At 41.8% G+C, this 26,223-nt stretch overlaps 1 protein-coding gene across 1 annotated transcript in view; it reads left to right on the top strand.

The window, feature by feature from the left end:
• Nucleotides 1–26,223, top strand: part of SH3BP5 (SH3 domain binding protein 5) — a 50,958-nt gene that overhangs the window by 5,585 nt on the left and 19,150 nt on the right. Inside the window, exon 3 of the mRNA XM_064671858.1 lies at nucleotides 6,866–6,994. Coding sequence (XP_064527928.1) covers nucleotides 6,866–6,994 — 129 coding nt within the window. The remainder of the gene's footprint in view (nucleotides 1–6,865; nucleotides 6,995–26,223) is intronic.

Below are 26,223 nucleotides of genomic sequence, written 5' to 3'. Positions count from 1 at the left end.
ATCCTGACCTGATGATGGTTGCAGCCTGTTCAGGAGTTGCAGGGCTGCTAAAGGGCACTGAGTAGCTGGTAGTTATATGTGGCGTTAATGTATTGCCTGTTAATGAATCTTTGATTAGGCTTGATTTAAAATCCATAATGCTGCTCATACTAAGTGCAACACTGAGTGTTACTGACACAGCAAAAGGATGATAAGGGTCCTCTGAGGGATATAACACTTGGCTTCGCTAATGTCCCTGTTTATGTTTGAAGTGTCTGTGAAGAGGTGGGGGAAACATCTTGCAGTGGAGATACAAGTATGTTTTGGCCAAATGGAAGTTAGAGCAGCGCCTTGCTATTTGAGCTTTTTTCCTGTTTATTGGAGCTGCATCTCCATCTGAACTCCCATCAGGAGTTGCAAATGTACTTAACAAATGTTCATGACTCACCAGTCCAGCCAGCTTATACATGGCTTTGACTGGCTCTTGAAAGTACAGTTCAGATGTAACAAATTCACCCAGAGACCCTCTGGCAGCATTGCAGGGAGGGGAAATGCAGCACATACCATTAAAATTACCACTGGAATCCCAGCTATCCCGAATGTGGTTTTTGTTAGAGAGAGTTTTTATGTTGCTGGAGCTACGAGCTTGCCAGTGTTTGTTCAGGGGAGATGGCTGCACATGGAAAGTAGAGCTGAACAGTGCTGCTTTCAGCCATGCTTGTCATAAGAGGGCCTGGTTAGGATCCTTCTCATGCGCTTGCCTAGATCCTCTAGTCCTGATCTGCAATACTTGGTGTTAATTTTGGTCCTGGATTTATCATAAAGGTCACCCTGGGTTAGTGCTGGATAGAGTCAAAGGGAAGGGGTGTATCAGCTGTGGTGCTCTTTCACATGTGAGCTTTGTCAGCATTTGAACCCCTCTCACACAGGGAAGGACTATTTGTCATGGTTTAATCCCAGCTGGCAGCCCAGCACGACAGAGTCACTCACTCCCCGAGGGTGGGATGAGAGAGAGAATCAGAAGAGTGAAAGTGAGAAAACTCATGGGTTGAGATAAAGACAGATAAGTAAAGCAAAAGCTGCATGCACAAACAAAGCAAAACAAAACAAGGAATTTATTCACTGCTTCCCATTGGCAAGCAGATAGAAGTCCACCAACTATTTAGAATTGCTTCCTCCTTCCTCAATAAAATACTTGGGTTTGGGGTAAAACTCAAGCTGGTGATCCTGTCACATGTAAGAATTTTAAGTAGACTTAAAAAAAAAAATAATCCTCCATCTTTCAGATTTTAGAGAAATGACCTGTGAGTGGCGGGAATCTCATTCTGAGCATGCCTGCTTGGCATCTATCTATCTGTAGAAACATCCGCTAACTTATCAGACCCCTGTGCAGCGTTTTCCGGTGTTCACAAAAGAATACACAGATAAGGGCAAAGCAGCTCACTGGCTGGTGTTCCTCATGGTTTTTGGACTGTGATATACAAGCATGATGTATTTGTCCAGCACTATCAGGACAAATCTTTCCGTGTTTCTTAACAATCCACTTGCTTCCATAGGAAATGGCTCCTGTCTGCAAATTGCTTGTTGTTTTGCCTTCTGCTTTCATCCATGGATGAGTAAGGAAAAGCTCCTTCCTCTGCTATGGCTCTGGAAAGATTTTGTCACCCAAGTGGGTTTCCAGCCTGAGGGAGGAAGGGTTAGGCAGAGAAATCTTGTTTTGAAAGGAGCACGCTGTGCCCTCCTTGGCCTGCTTTCCTCTCTCTTCTTCTATGAGAACTAAAAATATTTGTAGTAAGAAGTATTTGCAGTCTCAGTTTGTAACTGTCTTCAAGCAGGAAGTTAGAGCAACTTTCAAATACCAATTTTCTGTTTTCTCAGATGGCAAATTAGTAGCTGCCTAAAAAAAAAATCAGACCTTTCCCCATGCTTAAAAATTAAGCAAGATACTACTTATGCCCTTCCTTGCACTTTGTTTTTAAGGTTTGGTAGCCAGCCTGGTTTACTTAACTTCTCAGGGACCAAATAGATGTTAAAAATGTTTTTAACCAATTTGATGCTCTGAAGGCAGATTTCTGAGCACAGCATATGCATCTGTCTGGTGTGTATGTATGATGCTGATGCTGTTTTAGCTTATAGGTCTTTGTAGCAGAGAAGATGGGTATGGATACTGCCTCTTGGAAATAGATGAAGCCTGTCCCTCAGTCAGCAATTTAATTTCCCATGCACCTCCCAGGCTGTTCTAATGGCTTGTCAGAGGTTCTGCACACCAAACTGGCAGAAAGATCATAGGACAGCCTTTGTAAATGAAATTTAAATGTGTTTGGTACTAAGATACTTCATACTTGGGTGATGTGTTCATTTTAAAAAGAAAACTGTTTGAAAATACATGTTTCATTTGATGGGCAGAAATAGTTATTTGCCTGTCATCTGGCATCGAACACCAGCTCATCACCATCACTCCTGAGGAAGGGAAACAGGCATGCTTTGGTCTCTGACAGGTGCAGTGTAATCGGAAAATTGTATTTTAGTTTTTTCCTGCAGTTAAGAGTGGATCTCCCAAATGCTCCTGCATGGATGGTCTGTCCTTAAGTGTGATTCCCTCTTTTGGTGCAGTATCAAATAGTTGCCCCACAGCAAGTTACTGGAAACAAACTGTGCTTTAATAGTGAACTATTGCAGCAAAAACATATACAGGGTAGAGGTCTGGCATGCTCCCTAAGACAGAACTAGTGAAATCTGTTTTGGGAGAAAAGTGTGAAGGATTTCCAGGAAGAAAGCTAGTGAGTGTGGAGCTATTACAGCCGTAGAACAAGATGTTGAAACTTAAACTGCAGCTGTTCACGAGGTGCACTAGCAGGCATAGCACTTAGAGCTTGTGTATGACAAGCACCTAGGTAGTGAGAGTCTAGTTTTAAGGCTGTAACCTTGTGACACACATTGAGCATAAAATGCCTTAATCGGCTTTTGTCCAGCTTGAAAAAGGTTTGTCATCATCTCGTTTGAGCAAATAGAAAACATTGAAAGCTGACTGGCTGGCATTTTCAATGTCACCTTTTTGTTTGTAAAATCAGCAACAAGGTATTCTTAAAAATGATCATGGAAGATTAGGAGTGAACAGAGGGGAAAATATGGTTTAAAAATGTTTCCTGGGTGTTTGAGTTGTCTTTTGTCAGTTGCATTGCTTCTGTTCGAGTGTATCTGGTCTGTGAATGTATTCTATTGCAGTGATGAGAAAAACAAAGCCATGTTCTTTTAAAACAAACAAACAAACCTCCAAAACCTAAAAACCCACCTAGAAATGGTGAGTGTGATGCACAGGGTTTGTACCTAGGGCTGCTTTTATCAATAACTAGCATTTCTGCTGGGAAGGCACTATCTTTCAAGAAACTGAAATACAGACACTGGGGATTGAGAACTGTGCTAGCAAATTTGTATGGCATATGCTGTGCTGTCTTGGTTCTGCTCACGACAGAAAGTTGCAGAGATTGACGTATTTGCCTTTCTCTATTATCCATGTGTGCTAGATAAAGGTCTAAATGAAGCAAGACTTTGGCAGTTAAATAGTAACACTTGTATGGAGGAACATCACATCAGGGGATTTGATAAGTAAATTGAAAGTGGTATGGTTGTTTTCCTAACAGACGTAGGGCTTACCTTGTGCTAGGGACCACGGATGAACTGCGGTTCCTGAGCCTCTAAGCTTTTGACGCGAGTGTCCTTACAGAAAACATCATTAAGAGGATTTATAGGTTTGAACCACTTTACATATGGGTTGCAGTGTCTCACTGACAGTAACATGGAAAGCCAGACATAAAGCAGTGAATTAAATCGATTCCCAAGTCTTGACCACAGGCCCGTTCTTCCCATGAGCCACAGATGCACTTTTCATGCCACGTAAGTGCACCAAGCCCAGTCCTACTGGTGCAATTGCCTTGGTACTTCTGACCTCCCAAGTTTCACGTGAAGAGTAAAAACAGCTACTGTACCTGTATTTCTTACTCAGACTTCCCCAGGGTTACCTGCCAGGGGAATTTTGCCCTGTCTCAAGGGTGATGTCTCTTACAGATGCTCTGCCAGTATGTGGCAGGGCCAACACATAGAGTATGGCAGGGGGAAACTGTGACCCTGCTCACAGGAGATGTTGCCGTAGCTCCCAGATAGGAGATGCAGTCACTGAGCCCATGAGAGCTGAATCAGTTCAGATTGAGGAGGCTGGGTGGTGTGAATGCACTGGATTGCCACAGGAGCACATGTGGTGCAGATACATGATGTGGGATCATTTGCTTTTGTAATGTAGTTGGGGCTAGTGGAGAGTACTGTAGTGCAGGAGAGGGCATGTGTTCAGCATTACACCTTCTCAGAGACCTCAGCATCTTGTTGCTGTGTCTGAAGGAGATGGCTGGAAACCTTTGGTAGGGGGACTGATCCTAGCAGAGAATGAGCATCTGGTTATTCTCTCATGCAGAAGGCGTTGGAGCCTGCAGGCTTGTGTTTCTGACAGTCAGGAGCCTGAGAATAAATGTCACTGAAAATAAGTCTTGTGGTGGATGATACAGATGTAAAGTTCTGGGGTGTTTCGGTTTTCATTATTGTTCTTCACTGGAAGAAATGAGGATGGTCAGACCCAAATAAGGCCTCAAAAGAGGAACCAGGCATGCTTGGGGTAAAATGACAAACTGGAAGTTCACACCAGTATATTTTTCAGCTGAAGCTCCCTGTTCTGAGTAACTAACTACTGTGCTGGGTGGGACTGGGCTTGTGGGCACACATGTGCTTAACCATTTGCAAGACTTGTGCCTCAGGTGCCAGTTACAGGAGTAGTTACAGTTTAGTAATTTGTATCTGAGTTAGTGGGAGATGAATAGGTACAAATTAATAGTTGCTGTTCATTTGACCGCTCTGTCCTTGGTGTTTTTTAGTTGTTTGTTTGGGTTTTTTTTAAGCTCTAAGTAGAGACTAGTCATCTTTTTCCTACTGAATAAGACTGTACACAATTATTACATGAATAAATTTGAGGTAGGTCTCTAAGCACAGATTTGTAGTGATGGTTTCTTTGTTCTAAGTGCTTATCTTACAAACATGGGAACTGATTTTTTTTACTTGAACTATTTGCTTTGCATAACTAGTATCATAATATGTTAGCTCTTACAAAAAAAGTAAAAACAAACCTTCAGGCTCAATCATTTAGAAATGAGCTTTTAATTCTGTTCCTGTACTTACAGGAATATTTTTTTTTTTATTAAATATATTTCAGTACGTAATATTTTTCTTGCAATACAGTCATCATGCTTGTAGCCTTATTTCAGTTACTTGTGAAACTCATTTTGAGCAGTGAACCATGTATCGTCCAGTCATTTAATTGGAAATATTCAAACTCCTCTCACTGAGAAAATCACTGACTCAATACATATTGTTTAAATGATACATTTCAGGCTTTCACTAAGCAATGAGATTATTGACTGGATTTGGGTTAATGAAATAATAAGTTATTGTCTCTTTAGTTCTCTATTTTTGAACTTGTTACCCATTTGAATAATTCCTTAGAATAAATTAGACTACCTAAAGAATCCAAAGCTATTTGCACTGAACTAAAATATTACCGATGCTGGTTCAGGTTTTAGATAACACTAAAAAGGAAGCAAGGAAGCTTTTACAGAAGTATCTCGCTTTTTCTGTAAAGAACTAATGTATTGTTGCATTTTTTTTTCCACCTTTGAGAGCATAGTGGCAGGTTCCAATGTATTTTAAATCTTCCACTGAATAAAGAGTTTTGCATTCTAGAAATCCTCAACAATAATGACAAACCCCTCCTGAATTAGGGCACTTTTTCAAGCCAGCTGCTTCCTGATAATCAGCATGTCACTCCAGCAGTCTGCATAAATGCTGCTCTCTAATTAGAGTTACAAGCCTTGTTGAGAGCTCACATGGCCCTTCCTCTTCATCTCCTTAAATCCTGGGCCAGGTCCCAGCCTGAATTTGCATCACTCTGCAGTAGTTTAATATATTTAGAATCCGTGTTGGTTTCTGAGATTGAGATCAGAATCACTTTGCTTACAGGTGTGGAAATTTCAGTGGAGCAGAGAAAATATTTTGATTGCTTTAGCTAATAATTTAAGGAGGGCAACTCGTCCAGTTTAGAAGTGGCTGGAATTCACTTTTCTTAAATAGACTAAATACTAACAGTGAAATGGAATGTAGGTGCCCTTAGCCATTGCTACAAACCATAGCTGAAAAGATGGGCTTTTATGAAAGGAACTCCTGCTATGAGAACCTGGAACCTTTCTGCTGCTATCAAAGTAAGTAGGGTGTGTTTGAGGAGCTGTCTTGAAAATATACCATGTGGGAAGTGTCCAGTTCTTCCTGTAGAAAACATCCTCACTTGCATTGTGAAATGGTTCTCTGAGGGGACCAGTACTAGGGGCGGACATGCTAAGGTTTAGGAGATGCCAATTCCAGCTCATTTGCCAGCCTGCTGTGGGATTTTGGCCTGCCTGCTGGCATTGTCTATATGAGATGTCTTTACCATTGAACTGCCTCTCAGAACTTGTTACCCTGCTGTTTGCCTCCTCACTGAGTAATTTACAAACTATTCCTCTCTGAGAAACCCTGCCAGAGATGACATCTAGAACAGACTGTTGTAAGCTTTGTCTAAGAGCTGTCTCTGAAAGACAGTTGGTGTCTGGGATGCCAGCTTTCAGATGCAGTTCTGGGTTCCTCTACTGAAGAATTCTGGCTTAGTCCAAATGCCAGTAACTGTGTTGAATGTGTCAGCTCGTGTGTGAATCTAAAGAGGAACCTGAATAAAGGTAGGAACGAACAGGTAGAAATAATTTTTGAAGTTCTAATCTATCTTTGTCCTTTTTTTCCTTTCTGCAACATTTTGAAGGATGCACGCCAGAAGTTCCGCTCTGTGCTGGTTGAAGCAACAGTAAAACTGGATGAACTGGTAAAGAAGATTGGAAAAGCTGTTGAAGACTCTAAACCTTACTGGGAAGCTCGAAGGGTGGCCAGGCAGGTAAGAACTTTTGCCTTACAAGCTTATGCTGGTAGTTGGAGAGCACATAGTGATTGCATTGCTTTCCTGCTATTAATAACACTGTAAGCATATACACTTGGCTGATGCTAGTCTGTGTTGTATGTCAGCCATGGGAATTGATGGCAAAAGTGTATTTCTTCACAACCACAGCTGCACATGTTCTTCAGTCCAGGAACAACTACAGCAAACACAATAGCAAAAGACTAGTTCTTTTCTCCTCTTGTTATCAATGGTCTTTCAGAGCCCTGCTCTTTCCTATCAGTAGTTGTAATTATTTGAACATATAGTATAGACTTTGTGTTTCTGCTGCTTCTTCTTGCTTAGCAGCCAAGGCAGTTTAGGCTGTAATTGGAAGCTGCTGGGAAAGAGGCTGGAGTAGGGCAGACTTGGGGCAACCTGCAGGGTTTGGTGCTGATTAGGCTGTGATGAAGCTAAATGTGGATATAAAGTTCTGGGATGAATGTGCTAAATGTGGCTCTAAAGTGTTTTGGTCTGGGGAGAAGCTGACCTCTGCTTTCTCTACTGCCATCAGGACCTTACCTCCCTTTCCCCAGCTACTACTTGATTATTGATAGGCCTGTGTGGCTGAGGTAAGGAAGGATGAGGTGCGGAAATAAGGGTGTAACCTGCTGGCTGAAGGGAAAGCAAGAGAGCTTGTGAGATATCAGGCAGCTTCTCATTTAGGGAAGAAGCTGCTGAGTGTTGTGTGTGGTGGCTTAGGCAGTGCTTCTTCTTGGTATCTGTAGTGGGGTTTGCTGGTGTCTGAGGCTTTTTGTTTTTTCCCCAAGGGGAGGCTGTTCCTGGTTGCTCTTTGTGTTTTCTCTTGAGGCAGGGAGAGTCAGGAAGAACTGCCTGGAGCTGCTGCTTCTGTGCTTGGCTGGAAGGATGTGTGAGGTGGTGTCTGTGGCTGGGTAGCCAGGATGTGATTGTGTTCAAGGGGATGAACACAAGAGATCCTTGTGTTCAAGGATCTCTTACCCAGATGGCACAGGGTAAGAGAAGGGGAGAGAAGAGAATGCATCCTCAGAACAATGCTCAGGAAAGGGAGGCATGAACACAAACTTCATTTGAAACTTGATGAAGCAGGAATTGGGTTGATGGGATGTGTCATTCAAGATAATATGTGAGTGTGTTGATGCTTTAAATTGCACGGCATTGTTTTGAAGCCATTGTCTCAAGTGATGGGGATGAAGTGTAGGGCTTTTATGCTTAATCCTACAGACTAGTAGTGCAGCAAATAGGTAAACTCTGCTTCAAAGCACAGTAAGTAGAGTATCTTCTTATCTCTGCCAGCTCTGAAAGCAGTCCCTGCTCATGGGGCCTATGGTGTGTTGATGGGTGATGTGCTAGAGATATACTAGTAGTGACCTAGAGAAGTTAATAACAAAATAAAGTGCAATTTGAAAAAAAAAGATCCCCAAAACCCTGCCTTGAGCATGACCTTATACTTCTATTACTGTAAATAGCTATGTAAGGCACAGCATGCATAGGACTGCAAGAGTTATACTTGGAAAAGTCAATGGTAGAAAAGCGTACTTTGCAGTACGATAAAAAAAAAGTCCATTGACTTTGAGGTTTGTAACATCAAACACTGAGAGCGATGAACTTTGCTCTCTGTCCTGAAGTTGGCAGCCCATTATGTCCTGGAAATGTAATTTTGTATTGTTATGTCTTTGCTACTCTTGAAATCCATTCAGTCATTCTGGTTCAAAGGTGCTTTGCAAGACCGAAAAGAAAAAGAAGAAACCCAAACCACTGAAGGTCCTTAAATTAGTAGAATTGCTGCTCTGGTATTGGGCTTGATAGAGAGAGCCATATTTTTCTCCCAGTCCATTCTGTCACTAGCTAGGTTTAAATGCCATTTATCCCAGATCTGCTAATTTGCCACACACAGTTTTCTTTTAATTCCTTGATAGAATTTTATTTTAAAGCAGGAATTCCCCTTCTAACTGCTCATTTCACTTTTTTCCACTTTGTGTTAGGGAGCTGGTCATGGAACAGAGCTCCCTGGAAGATGGTCTCTGGTTTCCTTTTGACTCTTTGTCTAACAAAATCTTAAAATAGAAATTGGAGGGCCAAGAGGAGTGTACTAGCATTGAAGGACAGCGAATCTATCTGGAAACTGGGAAGATTGTAAAGATTAGTATGAGCCATCAGTAAAGCATCTGCCTAAGGAGTGTTTTAGTTTTAATTTAGCCTAGAAAAGTTCCATTTATCTGGGAGCAAATACACTGTATTAAAGCAGGGAGAAGGGCTGAGTAGATAGGGAAATGTGAAACTGAAGGAATGTACTAGAATATTAACATAGTTAGATGCCAATTCCCATCTTTCTTTTTACTTTTATTTGTAAAACTGTAGAGAAATGATGGCAACAGCTTTCTATTTTTTCAATTTAAATTTATAGTAACATCTAGCCTATGAAGAATTGTCTTCCTCCTCCTGTCTTTACAGTTATTTTAGAGCTATTAGGCTGCCTCCAAAAACATAGGCATAAGTTTCTTGGAGGTTAAAACAGCTTTAATTAAACAATAAGGGAAATATGCATGACTGTACTTGTAAGGGAAAGGGAAGTGTAAGTTCTTGTTTGTTGTTCTCAGTAAAGGGAAGTAAAAATATGGCCTATAAATTGTAAGTCTTTTGGGACTAAAGAACTGCATAATTAATGACATTTGGTTTGGCAGAAATGCAGGAGTTGTCCAGAGTGACTTGCATGTAAGATGTCAGTTGCAGGGTGAGTTGCCTGATACAAGCTGTATTAACTCACATTGAGGAGCTTACTTTCACTTGGCACCAGCATGATTCTCTTTTGGAAATACCTGTTTGATCTGTTAAGATAAAACTCAATAAAAAAGGTATGAGGGCAGTGACATGGGGGCAGCAAAAAACAGGTCATCAGGTCTGGAGAAGCTTTAGGACCTTGAGCCCTTTTGTCTACCCACCCTTATCCCTACTTTTGCAATCCTGTCTTGGCAGAAGATGGGGAATTCAAAACAAATTAACTCCCCCGTGCAAAAGTCCTATAGCATCTTATTTGTGTAATGTTTGCCAAGAGAGCTTCACCTTGGCCTTTCTCAGGGTGAAACTTTGTTTTAACAGAACAATGGCCCTTTAGCATTAAGATTTGAGTACTTTGCCCTCTGAAATAGTGGCACAGTGAATCAGGATGCTGTCTGTTGGCACCAAAGCAGTAATATTGGGCTTTTGCTGAGATTGAAGTGAGAGCTGGCTAATACTCTTGCCCCTGTAGTTTTCTGCCAAGACAATTTTGTTGTGATTCCTCATCTGGTACACCAGTGGGCCTTTTGTGTTGATTGCAGGCACACGTTACTTTTAGAGCATTTTGATTCAAATGTGTTGTTTAATGAAATTTTAAAGTGTTTCTGCTGCAAGAACTTTTTTGTGGTTTGCATATTGTCTTTTCATGTTATTCTTTAACTGATACCATGATGCCCATGTTTAATGGAAGAACCCTGGCATGTAGCAGAGGATTGTGCATGTACACAAGTAGTGACCACATTGCAGCAATGTGAAATTCCTGTAATCCAGAGGGTGGTCCAGGTTCTAAGAGTTCAGAAGATCAAACTTCCCATGTCTGTTTGGTGTGGGTGTTGGTTTTTTTCTTTTCTTTCTTTTTTTCATTTTCCACTAGTAATCCTCTTCCCTAGCTGACTAGTCAAAGAATTACACTTTTCTTGTCCAAAGGTAATGGGGAAAAAGGGTGACGTTGCCAGGAAACATTAATAATGCAAACAGAAGTCTTGAGCCTCTGAAGTAAGGAGTGTTTTTAGCCACTGTTGACTTAACATTTTGGAGGGCTGGGGCTATAAAGTGCCTGTGCAGTAGTGTTCACAGTAGTGTCTGAGCGAGTGATAGAGCTGAGAGGTGTGTTACCTCCGCAGTGACAGCATGTCCTGGGACTGGATGCTGTGCAAAAGCAAGTGTGGTCTGTTGCATAAATCACTGGGCTGGTAGGAGCTGATTTTGTGCTCCTGCATGGCACAGATAAATGACTTCATCTCTCTCTTAGTTCCAATGTAAAATGAAGCTGTCAAGCTGCTGTGAAGCCGAGTTCATTAAGTGAAGTAAAAGCACTTTGGGGTCATTGGGTGAGAGGTGCCATTAAAACACTGTTATCTGTACATCATCACTTGTGGACCCATGGACAAATTGAACAGGAGAACTTGCCTTTCTGCTGTGCTTCTGATGGAAAAAGAATCGGATAAAAAATGTGTTCCCACCCCCACAAATAAAACAACCCATGCATTTGTAGTGACCCTAAACTGAATAAAAGCCCTGAGAGTATTGCTTTTAATTAAGCTTTAGCATTTATTGGCTTGTTTTTGGTTCTTGTTTGTTTCTTTGTTTGTTTTTGGTTGGATTTTTTTGCAGGGTGAGGAGTTAATATTTTAGTCCTCAGTATTGGCTCAGATTGGGAGTAGGTGAGGATGCTTTGCTCAACTTTAGTGCTGAACTTGTTTGGGAAGGACCTTGTTTTGCTTTGTGATAGTCCCTTCATCTCCCCTGTCTCATTTAGGTTTTGCAAAAAAGTGTCAGAAAACTTGCTTCAGGCAAAAATAGATGAAAGATCTATGCTAGGTTACATCTATATGTATCTCTTACTAAGGGACCCATCTGTACCATGTATTCATACAACAATATGTTGAAGGATATGCATGTTCTGCTTCCTCTTGAGTCAAGTCTTCCTGGTTTGATTTTATAACTAATTCTTCTTTACATGTTGTTGGCATACTTTCTTAAGCAGCATTCTTTTATCTCAAAAAGCTTGGAAAAACACACTGGAATCAGTATGTACAAAAGGTCTTCCCCACTGGTGTCTAGGCATATCTGAGAGAAAGTGCAGTTGATTGTGTTCAGCAGAGACAGCTAACCTGTCCCGTTCACTGCAACTTTTTATGTAGTAGAAGCCCTTTCTCTCACCTCACTAATAATCTTTCTCTCGTGTAATATTCTATGCTGGATTGCCACATCTGTGTGAAGAGATCAGCTGACAGAGCAAAGAATTATTGGGAATGAGCCTTCAGGTATTCAGATCCTGGGTCTCCATTCTGCTAGTCTTCATGAAACTGAGGAGAGCCCAGTTAGCAAAGGGAAATCATTTCCTCTCTCAAGTGTGAATTTTGGTTGGTTTTGACCAGTGGGATCAGAAGTTAACAGTGGACACCAGTAGACCAAGGTGGGTGGTTAGCTTTACCTACTGAAGTGTTTAGTGTCTAGTCTAGGATAATAATTTGGGCCTTTAATCACTAATTGTAATTAGGGGTGGGAGGTAGATGCATGTGAAAAGTGTTCTGATATACATCCCTTCTCAAATGCAAGGGAGTTCAGGCATCTCATCTTGGGATGTTTAGCCATTTGAAAGTTGCCGGGTGAATCGTGCACCAAGTGGTTCAATGAATCTTACATCCGAAGTGAATCAGGATCAAAAGTAGCTGCTATAATCTTGCAGAACAGGAACTGAGGAGGAACTGAGCCACTTGATGGTGAAGGTGGGAGGAGTATAATCAGATAAACACACTTCCCTAGTTGGAAGAGTCTTCCTCAGCAGATGAGGCTGATATCCTTCTTTGCAGAGATCAGGACTGCAGTGCCACTAAATGAATAAAACTTTCCAAAGTGGCCGTGGCATCTCATCTTCTAAGTGTTCAGCTTGAGATGTCTGAAAGTAGCAAGTATGAAAGTTAGAGATGGTAACTTCCTTAGCTCAGAAGACAAAAGCTTTTTAAATCCATGTAACTTGGAGGTTCAAAACTGCCAATCACCCTTAAAAATTAATTAGGAACTGGAAACCATGGTCTTGCCAGTGTCAATTCCTGCAGCACCCAAGTTTCCTATCCAAATTCGCTCCGTGAGTGAGAACTGATAGGATCACAGCACCAGCTGTCTCTGTTGTGGAAAGGAGGGCAGCATTGAGTGAGGATGACAGCTCCTGGATCCAGTTCCAACAGTGGTAAATATCCCTCTGGTTCCTAGCCTCTAGATGTGTTATACTTCAGTATATTTACTTCTCATATCATAAGGAATGTCCTTTCCCATCCTACTTTTATCAGCTGAAGTCCTGATGCTCATGTTTAAGACAATAAGGAGTTAAGACTGATTTGTGTTATCTGGTAAGCTTATCTTGGCAAAAAAAAAGGTGGAGGGAGAGGGAACTTGAGAAGCAAAAATTAAATGTCAGCAGAACTGTGACAGACTTGCATTCCTGTTTTGCAATTTGCCATGGAGCTAGTAAAAAGCAAAATTATTGGCACAGTTACAGTGGAACAACCAACTGACCTTTCCTGGCTGAAAGTGTGTTTCTGGTTAACTATTTAGAGACCAAATAACTATCATGTGAATTCGCATTTTCAAAGGAAGGAATACAGAAACTTGAAAATTAACTTTGACAAACCTTCTACAAATCCTCCCAACCATTCAAGAAAAAACTCAAAGACCCAGAGTACTTGACTGCTTTCCTTGGCTCTAGTTTGGTGCTGTGTTATTGTTAAGTAATCATACAACCATGAAATGGTTTGGGTTGGAAGGGACCTTAAAGATCAATTAGTTCCCACCCTGCTGCCATGGGCATGGATGCCACCCACTAGATCAGGTGGCTTAATGCCCAATCCAACCTGGCCTTGAATGCTTCCACGGGTGGGGCATCCACAATTTCTCTGGATGACCTGTTCCAGTACCTCACTACCTTCTGAATAAGTAATTTCTTCCTGACATGTAATCAAAATCTCTCCTATTTTACTTTAAAAGCATTCCCCTTGTCCTATCAGTAGGAATTTTTTTCTTTTTACATTTTGTATTATTTGTATTTTGTATGGATGTTACTCCTCCAGCTGTTTGCAATAACCAGTCTAGGCTGGCAGTATAGGTTGTATTGTTTGTGCTCTGCTTGTGCTGATAGTTTGCCCTTTTAACTGGAGATGCTGTGTGGCAGCTGCCCTGGTGGCTCTTGGGGAGCCTCACAGCACTGTGAGATGGAGGAGGGAATGATGGCTGGATAAGGAAGGTGGGGTTAATGATGTGAGAAGCAGCTTGCTCCCCAGGTCTGTAAATCAACCATATGGAAATTGCTGTGATTTTCTTTTTAGATTACTTGGGTTGGTGGGATGGAGAGGTAGGGGAGCAGCTCCCTTCCTGAACTGGGACTTACTGTTAGTGGTTGAGAAACTCGTCTGTGGGATGGAGGCTGATGTGATGGCCTTGGCTAGCACTGCGGCAGGCCAGGCACAGGAGAGAGGGAGTCAGGCAGGCAAGACAAGCCTTGCCTGGGAAGAGATGGCTGGGATGCTCTGAAGGGAAGAGAGACGTGGAAGTTGCTATGTGGGCAATTGGGAAGCCCAGAGCTGTGAAGAAATGGTAAGGAGATGAAATGTAGGTGAGCTGTGCAAGAAGTGCCTGAAACCATGAAGCATGGAGGCTGTGGGTTGTACCTGATGGCCTGTGAAGTTTTGTGTGTCCTTTTTTCCTTTTTGCTCCCTATGGGCCTGCTCCAGGCCTGAACCCCTTCTTCCCACAGACTTTTTCATTTTTTTATTACAAAACACATCATTAAATCTTGGGGAAATCATGTCACTGTGACGTCAGTCCTCTTGAGAAATACGGAGTTCCCATTGCTGTGATCCCAGGGGGTGTTCTTAATCTCGCTTTCCACATGACTGCAGGGCCAAGCACCCATCTGAAGAGGAAATAAGCCAAGCAAGGGAATATGTAATTTTATTATTGAGGGTGAGGAGTCATTTCCTCGACTTCCACCAGGGAATCCACTGAGTTTCGTAAGCTGTATTTCTAAAGCAGGATGTACTTTGGGTTCAGTCAAGAAAATGTTTTGCCACACTCAGAATTTTTAGTGGTTTTTTTTTTGTGCTCTCTGATCATGGTTGCACAGTTGTGTTTGAAACCCCCTGAGTAGTGTGTAGGAGTTCCTACCTTGCATTCAGCTGCATGTGCTTCTGTGTTTCACTGCTGCCGGACGGAGCTTATGCTTGATGTGTTCTGTTTGCTCCACCTGAATGCTTAAAACCTGGAAATTGTATTTTAAGTCTTGAATTACGATTCTGTTGCATTTTTCTTCAGGCCAAAATAGCAACAAAGCCTAAGAAGCAAGGAGCTTAGGTAGACTTACCTGGGTCAAAAAGCGAGGTTTTATCTGGCTGATTTACATTATTTATTAAAGTTTAAGTATGACTCAATATGACTTTTGTATTCTGGTTTTTCATCTGGTTGAGCAGTGTGATATTCAAGCATCTCAAACTAGCTGTCCTTAAACTGCTGAGAAGATAACAGATGTTGTCTAGTCAGATTTGGAAAGTTCTGCCAAAGATCTGATCTGTGAAAGAAAGCTCCTTAATGTGTTTGTCTTCCCATCAACCCTACTAATGCAGGATAGTGGGTCAGTGTGACTGGAAGGTTTTTACCGTCTTAATCCCGGGCAGATGGAAATTTGCCCCACGTTTGGGAGCACTAACAACTGCTAGTTCACAGATGAACTGAAAAAAAAAAATCCTTACCTGATTCAAATTTAGTGCCCGGTTGCTTATATTTCCTGCAGACTAGGTGGCATCTGTAGCAATATCATCTGTAAATACTGTGTTCTTGGATAGCAGGAACTAATTTTTAGCCACTTGTTTGTTGAAATACCTGTAGTGTCCCTCCTTTAAAAATTAGATCTCTTGTGTCTCTCTGTGCTTTCTGTGCCTCAGTGAATGGGTCTAGTTATTTTGGGTTTGTATTTATACACCCTACATTTTTGTTTGATGTGAGGACTATTCTGTTGATGGATGATTAGTTTGTATAAGCTATTGATGCAAAAACTGTAACTGGTTTTCTCATCGTTACCGGTTGATGTGCCTTGGAGGTTTCCATTACACGAATTTGTTAGCTGTGCACTGTAAATTAGAGGTTCTTCCCTCTTCTTCTTTTGTTTGTAGAAATAGAAGAAAATACTGTTTTGTTTTGAAGAATTGTTTGTTTTACTGTTTTGAAGAATTTATCTAGAAGAGAGAGAGAAAATGACTCTCTTGTGGTGTCTTTCTCCCACTTTCCCCAACCACCCCAAAGCCTATTTCATTTCTCAGCTATGAGATGGCAGTAGTACAAAGCCAGATAGCTCTTCAACCTCCTCTCCATTAATTGTCAAGAATCCAATGACCTAATTATTTTTCCTACCTTCAAGAATGTTTTTTTCTTGTTGTTTTTCTTCTGTTGTGAAATACTAAAAGTGTTGTGCAAGTAGGTCTCGAGTATTGGAATGCTGAGGTAGGTAGGTGTGGAAATACTCTCTGTTCTTTTGAGTAACAAGGAGAGGACTAAGACAGGAAAACTTGGGGATTTTTTATATATATCAGCTGATTTAGACAGAAAGCAGTGATACAGGTGATCTGGATACTGTGCTTAGCCACAGATGCAATGGCAGATGCTGGAAGTGGCGGGAAGGTATAAATAGCTCTCAAAGGGTGCTGGAATGTGAAAATAGAAGTGAATTCCTTTTTCCTCTGCTGTTGTCTGAAGATTTGATTAACATCATATTGCATCCTCTTCAATTTGTTAAAACCCAAGAGGTTAGATAGTGCGTTCCTTCGTGTAGCTGTAACACTTGCATAGGTATTGCCAAAAGGCAAATCTACAGGAAAAAAACAATTTAAAGGAAAGACTGCCTTGCTTTGTTCTCTCTCACTATTTCCCCTCCCAATTTTTTCTGTTCACTAGTTAAGGCTATTTTAAGACATTGTAAGCCACAGACAGGATAATCTGTTAAAAATAGGAGTTGGCATTTGAGCCTGGGTGACTTGAGGTCAGGGTGATATCCTATGTACCTGTTTTGTGGGTAATTGCTCAGGGGTGACTGCTGAAGGCAGTACAGGTCCTGCAGCTTTGGGGAAGTTGTTCACCTAACCCGGTCTTTACTGTGTATAGTGGTCTAAATAGGTGGGAGTTTATTATGAAATGATAAATGCTCATGCTAGGGGCTGCTGCCAAAACAGATATGATATGGATGTTGGTTACTGCCTTCTAGATGTGCTTCATTATGACTTCTAGTAAAACAGTATGAATTTATGAGCTCTTGTTTGTTCTTGCTGGAAAAGATTATCTGAAGAGCCTAATTCCTGTGCAGCATGTGTGGGAATGGGTCTGCATCGACAGTTTCTGTGAGAAATATCTTTCAGTTGCAGCAAACTTGAAGTTCTACTGTTAAATGAGAAATTTTGCTGCCAGAATGTGGAAGAAATGTCCATCTCTTTTAGATGTGTCTGTGTCTGGTGGGTGGGTGGTTGTGTTTTGGTTTTTTTTTTTTTTTGCTGTAATATGGTTTGTGTTGGTTGGTGGGGTTTTCTTTTTTCATTTGGTAAAGGGTGCTAATGGTTTGTTCTCAAAGGGGAATTTTATTGCTGTGAAGTGGAATTGACATTTTCTCTATTCCTGCTGCTACCTAGACTTTTTCCTTCATGGAATGGATTTAGCCCTTCATTTGTCCAGGGTACCACCTGCAACTGTTTCTTTTAAGTGAAGCAAGCCTGTGAGTCACATGTGCTATGGTGTCATATAATTCCATTAGGAAAAACTTTAAAGGGTCAATAGATAGTTATCTTCAATATGTCCCCTAGGAAAATGACTGTCTCAAAAGTAGCTGTGAGCATGCAAAGATGTACAAGGTTACCCTGGGGCTTTCTTCCAGAGCGTATCTCTGCTCTTGAGGATGGGCAATTGCTGGTGGGTGTGAGGCTTTCTGGGAACTGGGAAAACGTGTCCAGAGCAGCCCATCAGCCAGGTGAAACTCCTACCCACATGCCTTGTCTTGGTTTCTGCCAGTATGCATGCACAAGGTGTGCTTTCGGAGCCAGGCTGCCAATCCCTTGCCAACACTCTGGAAACTTCTACTTAAAAACATTTGCTGCTTTGGTGGCAATTATGTGAGACAATGATTCAGTGTTTCTCCTGAATTTATCTGTTGCATCTGTATGTGCTGAATGTTTATTATCTAGGATAATTAGCAAATCCACTAAGGCAGGCAGTGTACCTCTTGCAGGGTGCATTTGTGGGAGTTTGTTCCTTGCTTCTATATTTAATTCCAGCAAAGGAAGCTGATGCCAGGTGTAGATGAGTATGTAGAGCCTCTCTAAACCTAGAAACCAGCTATAAACCCCAGGCTCGCTGAGTCACTGCCTAAGCTCTCACGCTGCAGGTGCGTATTGCCCAGAGGATTATCTTGATGTTTTTCTCTCTTAATAAGATCTTTTACCTTGGAGAGAAAAGCTTGGACATATTCTATGATCCTCTCTTCCAGAAGGCAGCAGCTTAATAATTTTGGCCACAAACAAGTGCACAGCTAACAAGCAGATGGCAGTGAGTGCCCAAGAAGGCTGTGCCTGGATGGTATTAGGCTGAATAATATGTCATACTCTGGTGCCATAGACTTGTTAATCACTGTGAGTAACTCCAAGCAGACCAGCATCTCTCAACAACCGCATGAAAAACAAAGGAGGGGCAAAAGGCTTGGGGTAGTGTTTCCCATACAATCTCAGTGCCCAAATGAGCATCACCTCCCTGTTCCTGTAAGGCAAGGAGCTAGATCAGTTAAAACCAGTGAGAAGACCAGTAAGTTTCAAATGACTGACTGCACAGTGGCAATGGTTGACTCAGAGGTGATATTTTTGCCCTCTTTTCACAAGATCCTAGCGTACAGCCTAGATGGGAGCCACCAGAGAACAGAGAAGGATTGACAGCTGATTGTTCAGTCCAGTCCAAGATTTGCCTTAACAGCGTTTAGGGAAATTGTATGTTCAGATATTTATTTCCCGTTTCCTTCCATAGCTCCTAAAGAAGTGAGGTGGGATTCTGTCTTTGAGGAGTCTAACTGTCTGTATGCTGGTAACAGAAGTAGCTAATGCTGGATGTGCCCTGAACTTTTTGTCTCTTGGAACATGGCTTATGATCCTATCTTAAGGGAGTTACACATATCACCTAACTTTAGCATAGAGCTGGATGTCTCTTGAAACGTGCTTTGTAGGTCTACTCTTATTTCCTGGACCTTTTTATAGACTACAGGTTTACCAGGAAAGTAACACAGAACCAGGACTCAGGTCAGTTTTATGACAATTAATTTGTTAGAAGAGGAGGGGTAGGTGCATGTAGGGGGCCAAAAAGCCCAGCACAAGACTAAGACACCTAATCAAAAGCAGAGACTAAGGGACATATGGCTATGGTGTTCCATAGGCAGCATGAAGGAAATGGTTTGTCCTTCATAAAAATCTAGCAAGGCTTGTTTTCACCTTTTCCTCCTCCTCCACTTCACCTTCTCTATCCGGTTAAAAATCTTCAAATCTGCTTTTCAAAAAGCATATTTTAAGCCATGTACAATTGTAGAGCTTTACAATAAACAGCTTAAAGAATGAGGGGGTTTCAGACTCTTGAGAGACTGTATTTTCTGTCAGTAATGCAGTCATTGCAGTTTAATGTGTAGCTCACAAGGCTTCATAGGTCTGTCAAAATGAGGTCACTCCCAAGGCTTTGGATTTGCGAAGTTGTTTATAAAACTTTGTGCATGGCCTATAGCAAGAAGGGGTTTCTGGTGGTTTTTACTACTTCTCAGTTCTGTTTTGGCTCAGAATTTTTAGGCTGTTGGGAGAGAGGAAAGGAAGGTCATGGTCCTTAAGAAAAGCAAACAAAACCCCTACCCCCAATTACACCACTAGTCTGTTTATTCAGGAAAATATGACTGAGAATCTAGGAGAACATTCAGCGTCACTGCAAAGTTTTTGCAAAAGTATTCTTTGGATTTTGAGAAACTGTAAGAAAAAAGGATGGTATTTGATATAAATACTGGTTGTATAGGACCTCTGAGGTCATCTGAACCTAACTTCCTGCTGAAAGCAGAACTGTCACATTGCTGGATTACATCAACCATGACTTTGCCAAGTTGTGAAAACTTCCAGAGATGGAGATTTGTAAACTCTCTGTGGGTCACACTGCCCTCCTGATAAGAAAGACATTTTTTAGTGTGCAACCTGAACTTCTAAGCTGCTGTCTGTGGCTGTTGCTCCATGTTATACCATCCAATACTGCTGAAAAACATTCACTTGACTCTGTCTTCTTTACAGCTCCCCTTCAGATTTAGCTGGCAGCTAATTACATTGCTCCTTAGTCTCCTCCTTGGCAGACTAAATAAACCCACATCCCTTAGCACTCCTTGTGGGAGTCATTGTAGGCCTCTACCCTATCTTGACATCCCTTTTGAACTGAGGGCTTGGATGTAGTATTCAGTATGCAACCTCACCACCACTCATTTGGGAGGAATGATAATTTCCCAGGATTGGCCAGCTATAGCCCTCTTAATGTAGCCTAGGGCATGGTTTGCCTTCCTCCCAGCAAGACTGCACCTTTTCAGCTTTTTCAGCCTGATGCCTGTTGTAATGCACAGTTCCTCTTTGGCGGGGCTGACCATGGGATTATTCCACCCCAGGTGCAGGACTCCACAAGTCTGCTTGTTGAACCTTGTAAAGTTTATCTTCACTCAGGCAAGTTGCACAAGGGCCATCTGGGTTGATGTTCTGCCATTTGCTTTTTCAACCATCTCCTCTGACTTAATGTCATTTGCAGATTTAGCATGGATGCAGTTGTGCTGGTATCAAGATTGTTATTAGGATGTTGAGCATTATGGGCCCTTGGGTTGATATTTGGGCTGCTGCTGTTGCTAAGGGCTGCCAACTGCATTGAAACAGCTTGAGAAAAACTGGAGCCAAAACAGCGGCACTCAATGGCTGGTCACTGTGAATGGTGCCTTCACCTTGTAGGCTTCTGAATTACTGAATCAACTGCAGTGGTGGATAAGACAGGTATGCTGTGGTCAGTGAGTGGTGATCCTGCTGTCCTCATCCCTGCCAGAAGCTTGTGCAGGATGCCCTGGTGCAGTCAGTGCAATCAGAGTGATCCCTGAAGACAGGCAGTACTACAGCAACTCTGGTGATGGAGTAAAGCTCCTGTTTTGAAATATGTTCCCTGTTATAATTTGCACAGCAAATTAATTGTGGGATGCTGATAAAAGAATGAGAGAAGACCAGAATGGAAACATCTGAAACTTGCTTCCTTCTGAAAAGTGTGACTGGAACACAGTTAATCATTATCTATTTGATAGTAAGCAAGTACACGTTTGCTGGTAGCAATTAAACTGTTGTTTTAAAGATTAGTGAGTGGGAGAGACATTGCTTTCACGGTGACAAACAAGTGCCTTCTAGAGCAAAGGCCTTGGGCCTGCACGTGGTGTGCTGGTGCCTTGTTCTGAGCAGCATCTCTGTGTTCCCTTCATGTTCCAGCTTACAGTGATTTCATAAATGGAGAAATTGTTCATGCCTTTCATTGCCAGTAACACAGAGATGCTGAAATAAAGTGGATGTCAAGGCCTTGGCAGTGCACAATGAGTTAGGTTCACCTGGATAAATGAGAAGCCAGTTTTGTAAATACTTGAAAATAGCGGATCGTTGCTGACTGCCATTTCTGATGGGAAATCTGCTGGTTAGGTTAGTGATGTCCTTTTCATGAATTTATCAACACTTGTGGTCTGGCCCTCTGGTGAGGGAGGCTGGCTGAGGGGAGAAATTCTGTATAGGCTTGTCTCCACAAAATGTACCCTCTGCATCTGTTTTTGGCAGCCTGGCTGGGCTGTCAGCTGCACGCAGGTGTATTCACGTGTCAGAGACTGAGCAGTGTCTCCCAGGGTGTATTAGATGTCAGCTAACCTCAGAGGAATGCTATAGCTGTGTTGCACCATGTTTCAGTGTCAGTGATATTGTGCAGAAACAAAAACATCAGAGATTAGATGAAATGGAGTATATGTCATAGATTCAAGCTATATATGTTAGGGTGGGGAAAAATCCTCTATTAGGTCAGCCGGGCAAGGGCTCTGACTATGAAGAGGGCTTGGGTCAATAAAAGCTGTATGAACCAATCAGAAAATTGTATTTCTTAATTAAAGAGTACGGGTTTTTTTCTACTTTCAAAATGGACAAGCAGATGTCTGTATGCTGCTGCCAGTTCCAAGAGGACTACATTTGAAAAAGTGCCTGGGTTTGTTTTCTTCTGTTAGCTTGCCATGGCCTAGCTTTTTTTGTTTTCATTCCTATCTGTAGTTAACAACATAATCCAGCTGTTGTTCACGATTCTGTTCTGTGCAAGGCCCAGTGTAGGCTAAGCAGAGGAATGCCCTTGAGAGTGCAGCTTTTATACCCCAAAAGGGATTTGTTGGTATCAAGCACCTATGAGCAATACATTAATATCTTGCAGTTATGAACCCTGTCAGTACCCCTTTAATTTTACATAACTTTTTGTTTTCTAAGTTGACATGTTTTATACTGCAGTGCTCCATTTGCTTCTGTGAGTGCTGCTACTGTGTGTCACCTCAGTCTTTGGGAGCTGCCTGGGAAGTTCAGGGCAGTGCCTATTGGAACCTGGGCTGCATAGCAGATGAGGTCTTGGCCACGAGGAGAAGTCTGAGTGGGCAGAGCAGGACTTCTGGATGTTCAGCTTGCTGTAAGGAAGGAATTGTTGTGGGAGATGTATTTGTAGCAGTCCTGAGTTGCAAAGGAGGGATGAACAGAGCGGCAGAAGGAGTTGGTGTCTGTGTGGATGGCCTGTGACAGACACTGCTGTGACGGTGGGATTCTCCTTAGCTTAAATCTCTGTGGCTGTTTGTGTTTCTCAAGGAGTCCCACTTTATATTATAGAGGAAGGGTCCGCAGTAGTGAAGACATTCAGTTGAGCTTCCTGGCAGAAAGCACTGATCGTGAGCCACAAGGAGCAGCGTCACTGTGGCAGTGGGAGCTGGGGCACAGGCCCCCAGTTCCTGAAGTGTCAAGACTTTCTTATTTCCAATGAGGGGTTCCACTGGCCTAGCTCCTTCTAACTATTTTGAAAGAGATCCTCACTTTTATGTCGGGTAGACTTCATCAAGTGCACGTGTGACAGGCAGAAGGTTGACATCCTGCTTGCCTCCAACCTCCCTCAGAGCTTTTTGTCCTCATCCCTAGTACATTTTTCCTTATTCTCCCCCAGGGCTAAACCTCTCTCAAATTGAATACAAGTTTGTGATGAAAGAAAAATAGCCTAGTTTTCAGCCATTCATTTGAATTTTGAATTCTTATCTTTTGAGAGAAACAGCCACTGTCTAAAGTGACCAACTTCATATGCAACGTAAGGAGGTTGGATGGAGACATGAGCTCCTATTCTCTATGGTTTTAAAAGCACAGGAAGAACATGGCTACTCTCTCTTCCATCAAACAGAGTGGCCTGCAGGCTTGGGACCGAGAGTGTGAGAGCAACCTCTTGGTGATGGTGCAGAACAACTTGTACATGCTGGAGGGAGTTTTAAATGAAGCCTAATTATTGAGTAGCTCTACTAAAAAAGTGTTTGGGTATCCACACTGGCAAAGCCACAAACCTGTTGATGTTTTTCTAATGATGAATGTATAATTCTTTACCCTAGAGTTTGGCCTTTTCTTTCTCTGGCTTTCAGTAAGTTGCTTAAAATAAAAGACTATAGATTGACTTCAGATAACTGTTGAAGCCAAATTGCTATTTGGACTAACTGTGTTGCTTAAAAACAAAACAGTGTTTCCAAATTGCCACTGCAGAGTAGTATTCAACAAATGCAGCTGGGAGGGAGTATTTAAGTATGGTTTTGTTTCAGTTTTCCATTTGCCCACGCCGTTACAGGACATGAAGCATAATGGATTATGAGCCCAGTGTTATGGGCCTGCCTGTTCACAGCTTCATCTCTCGATGTCCTACAGGTCCTACAGGTGCAAGTAGAAATGTAGCTGAATTGTAAATTTGGCTTCTGGTTTTCTTATAATAAAGTCCATTTTCCTGCTGTGCAGCCAATTGTGCTTTAGAGTCTTCATCAGAAGAGCTACTAGTACTGCAAGCTACCACTAAATGTTGTTTTTTCTGGAGATTTAATAACTCAGCTCCTAATGCTCTGCAGGATTTTTCCTAGCTTAGATGTCTTGATCCCTGACCCGAGTATCTGTGCCAACAGAAACTTTCAAGTGCTGATGCAGTTACGGTGAGAAAATTGTACTTCTGTGCTCGCATTGCCCCTGGGATCTGGTTTTACTAGAGTTTCGAAAGCAGTTACTTGCTGATGAGGTTCTCTCTGTGCTAGGAATGGGTCTCCAGTCTGTTTCCATGTGTTTGTAAGTTGTTTCTTGCACGGGCAGGCCCGCTCATGCAGCAAGGCAGCCATGGAGCTGAAGCTGCCTTCACAGCCTTATTGCTGGAAGTCACTGGGACGTGGCTCCCTCTCATAGAGTCTTCCATGAAAATCAGTCCTGCTCTTCCTCCAAACATTCTCAGTACTGTTCTGCAGTTAGTGCAGGCTCCTACTGGAGTCTTGCATTTTATTTCACTAGTTAAAACCTATCTCAAGCTATTTTTTATGGGAAACTTTTGGCCTTTAGTTGTGTTTGATTCCTTTGCTAGCGTAGGTCAAACTTACTGGAAGTTAAAAAAAAAAGTTTTGAATTTTTTTGAAAATTCAGTAGAGGTTATTTTGTGCATCCATTAACACTGGCCCAAAGCTTTGTGCTGCTTTGGAATGTGCAGTTCTGCATGGAAATTAACACTTTAATGCCCTGGCTCTTCACCAAGGCTTTAGGCAGGGTGGTGTGGTGTAAGCTGCCTGAAAGCAGCAAAGGTTAGATGAATTTCTTCTCTGTGGAAACACCACGAACCACTTCAGAAGGAAATGCATCAGGGACCTTGGTTGGAAGGAAATTACTGCACTGATTGTGATGAATTTTGTTTCCCTTTCTAGCTAGTAACTGAAGGACCTCTGACACATAACTTCTATTTTTTCATGGTCACTTCGGGGTGAGGTACCTCTCTGTGTGAGAGGGGGAAGGAAGTAAGAAGAGCTTGCTGCTATTTCAAGACGTGGTGAGGGAAACTTAGTGTGTTTTATTTCCTTTTGAGACTTGTGTTTAAATTAGGAGTCTGTCTCCCCTGCCATGGGGCAGGGAGGGAAGGTTTTTTTCCATTACCTTTACAAATAACTGTGGCGTCTCAAGTGTGAAGGTGTTTGATGCAGCTGGTGTTGAGGAGGTGTAGCCAGCTGTTTGCTGGAGAAATGCACCATTGTTCTACTTATCAGTTTAGTATTCTGTATATCAGACTTCTTTTCTCAGTTTCATTCTCAGACTCCTTCTATGTATATCACGATATGTAAAGTTTTATTCATTATTTTGTCCTGTCAGTCATGTCTGGTCAAAGACATTTCTTATAGGTAATGAGATATAAATAAATGCAGTAGTCCTGCTTTATTTTTGAAAAGTCATTGAAGTGTAAATGAAAACTGTCTTCATAGTGCTGGATGTTCAATTAATTTAATGTAAGGCTTACACTGGAAGGGAGGTGTTTTAGTACAAAACGGTTCAAAAGTACTTCTTTAAATAGAAATTTGTGAAATATATAGTGTAGAAAAATTCAGGTTAAGATTTTACTTTTCAGCTAAACAAGGTATTTGTGTGTCAACCTCAAAAGAGCCGCAGAGCAGTAAAATTCTGATATAGCAAATGAACACAAAAGCTTCAGAAATTAAAAATTTCTGATGTAGGAAAACAATGTGAAATATGCATGTTTGAAGGCCTGAATGTTAAAATTGCTACTCATTCAATGATAACTATAAAAAGAGAGGATATCTCTATCTTTTCTTAAAAAAACACCCAACAAACAAAACCCAGACAACACCATTAATTTTTTAATGAATATTCTTTGTCTATTTACTGTAAAGTCACCTGTTTTGAACACCTTAGACTTGTTTACACTTGGTACTCAAGTGTGACACTACTGAACTCTGCTATGATACTACTGAAACCTGCAGTATAACTGGCATTATTTCTGCTTTATTGGCTATCCCCTTTTGGGCTGAATAGGCAAGAGTTTGCTGCTGGCCTTGGGGGGCTGATGTTCAGCTGTGAAAAAGGGAGGTGGCAAGATGGGATGTGAGCATTTTACTTGATGACTGTTCAGAGTTGGATTTGGATATAGTGAGAGCCTTGTTAAAACCTTCAGGAGAGATGAAGGTGGTCTGTACATGCAGTGTCACTGAGGATTTTTTTGGTCTAGAACAGAAGAGATCACAGCTCATTGATTAGATGGCTTCTAAGCAGTGCTTGCTTTGCTGGGAAGGTTGAGGTATATTGTTCTGG

Source organism: Pseudopipra pipra, chromosome 1, assembly GCF_036250125.1.
Source record: "Pseudopipra pipra isolate bDixPip1 chromosome 1, bDixPip1.hap1, whole genome shotgun sequence".
In the NCBI taxonomy this organism is placed as follows: Eukaryota; Metazoa; Chordata; class Aves; order Passeriformes; family Pipridae; genus Pseudopipra; species Pseudopipra pipra.
The sequence above is the reverse complement of the archived record's forward strand: the minus strand, read 5'-3'. Positions and strand labels throughout refer to the sequence as shown.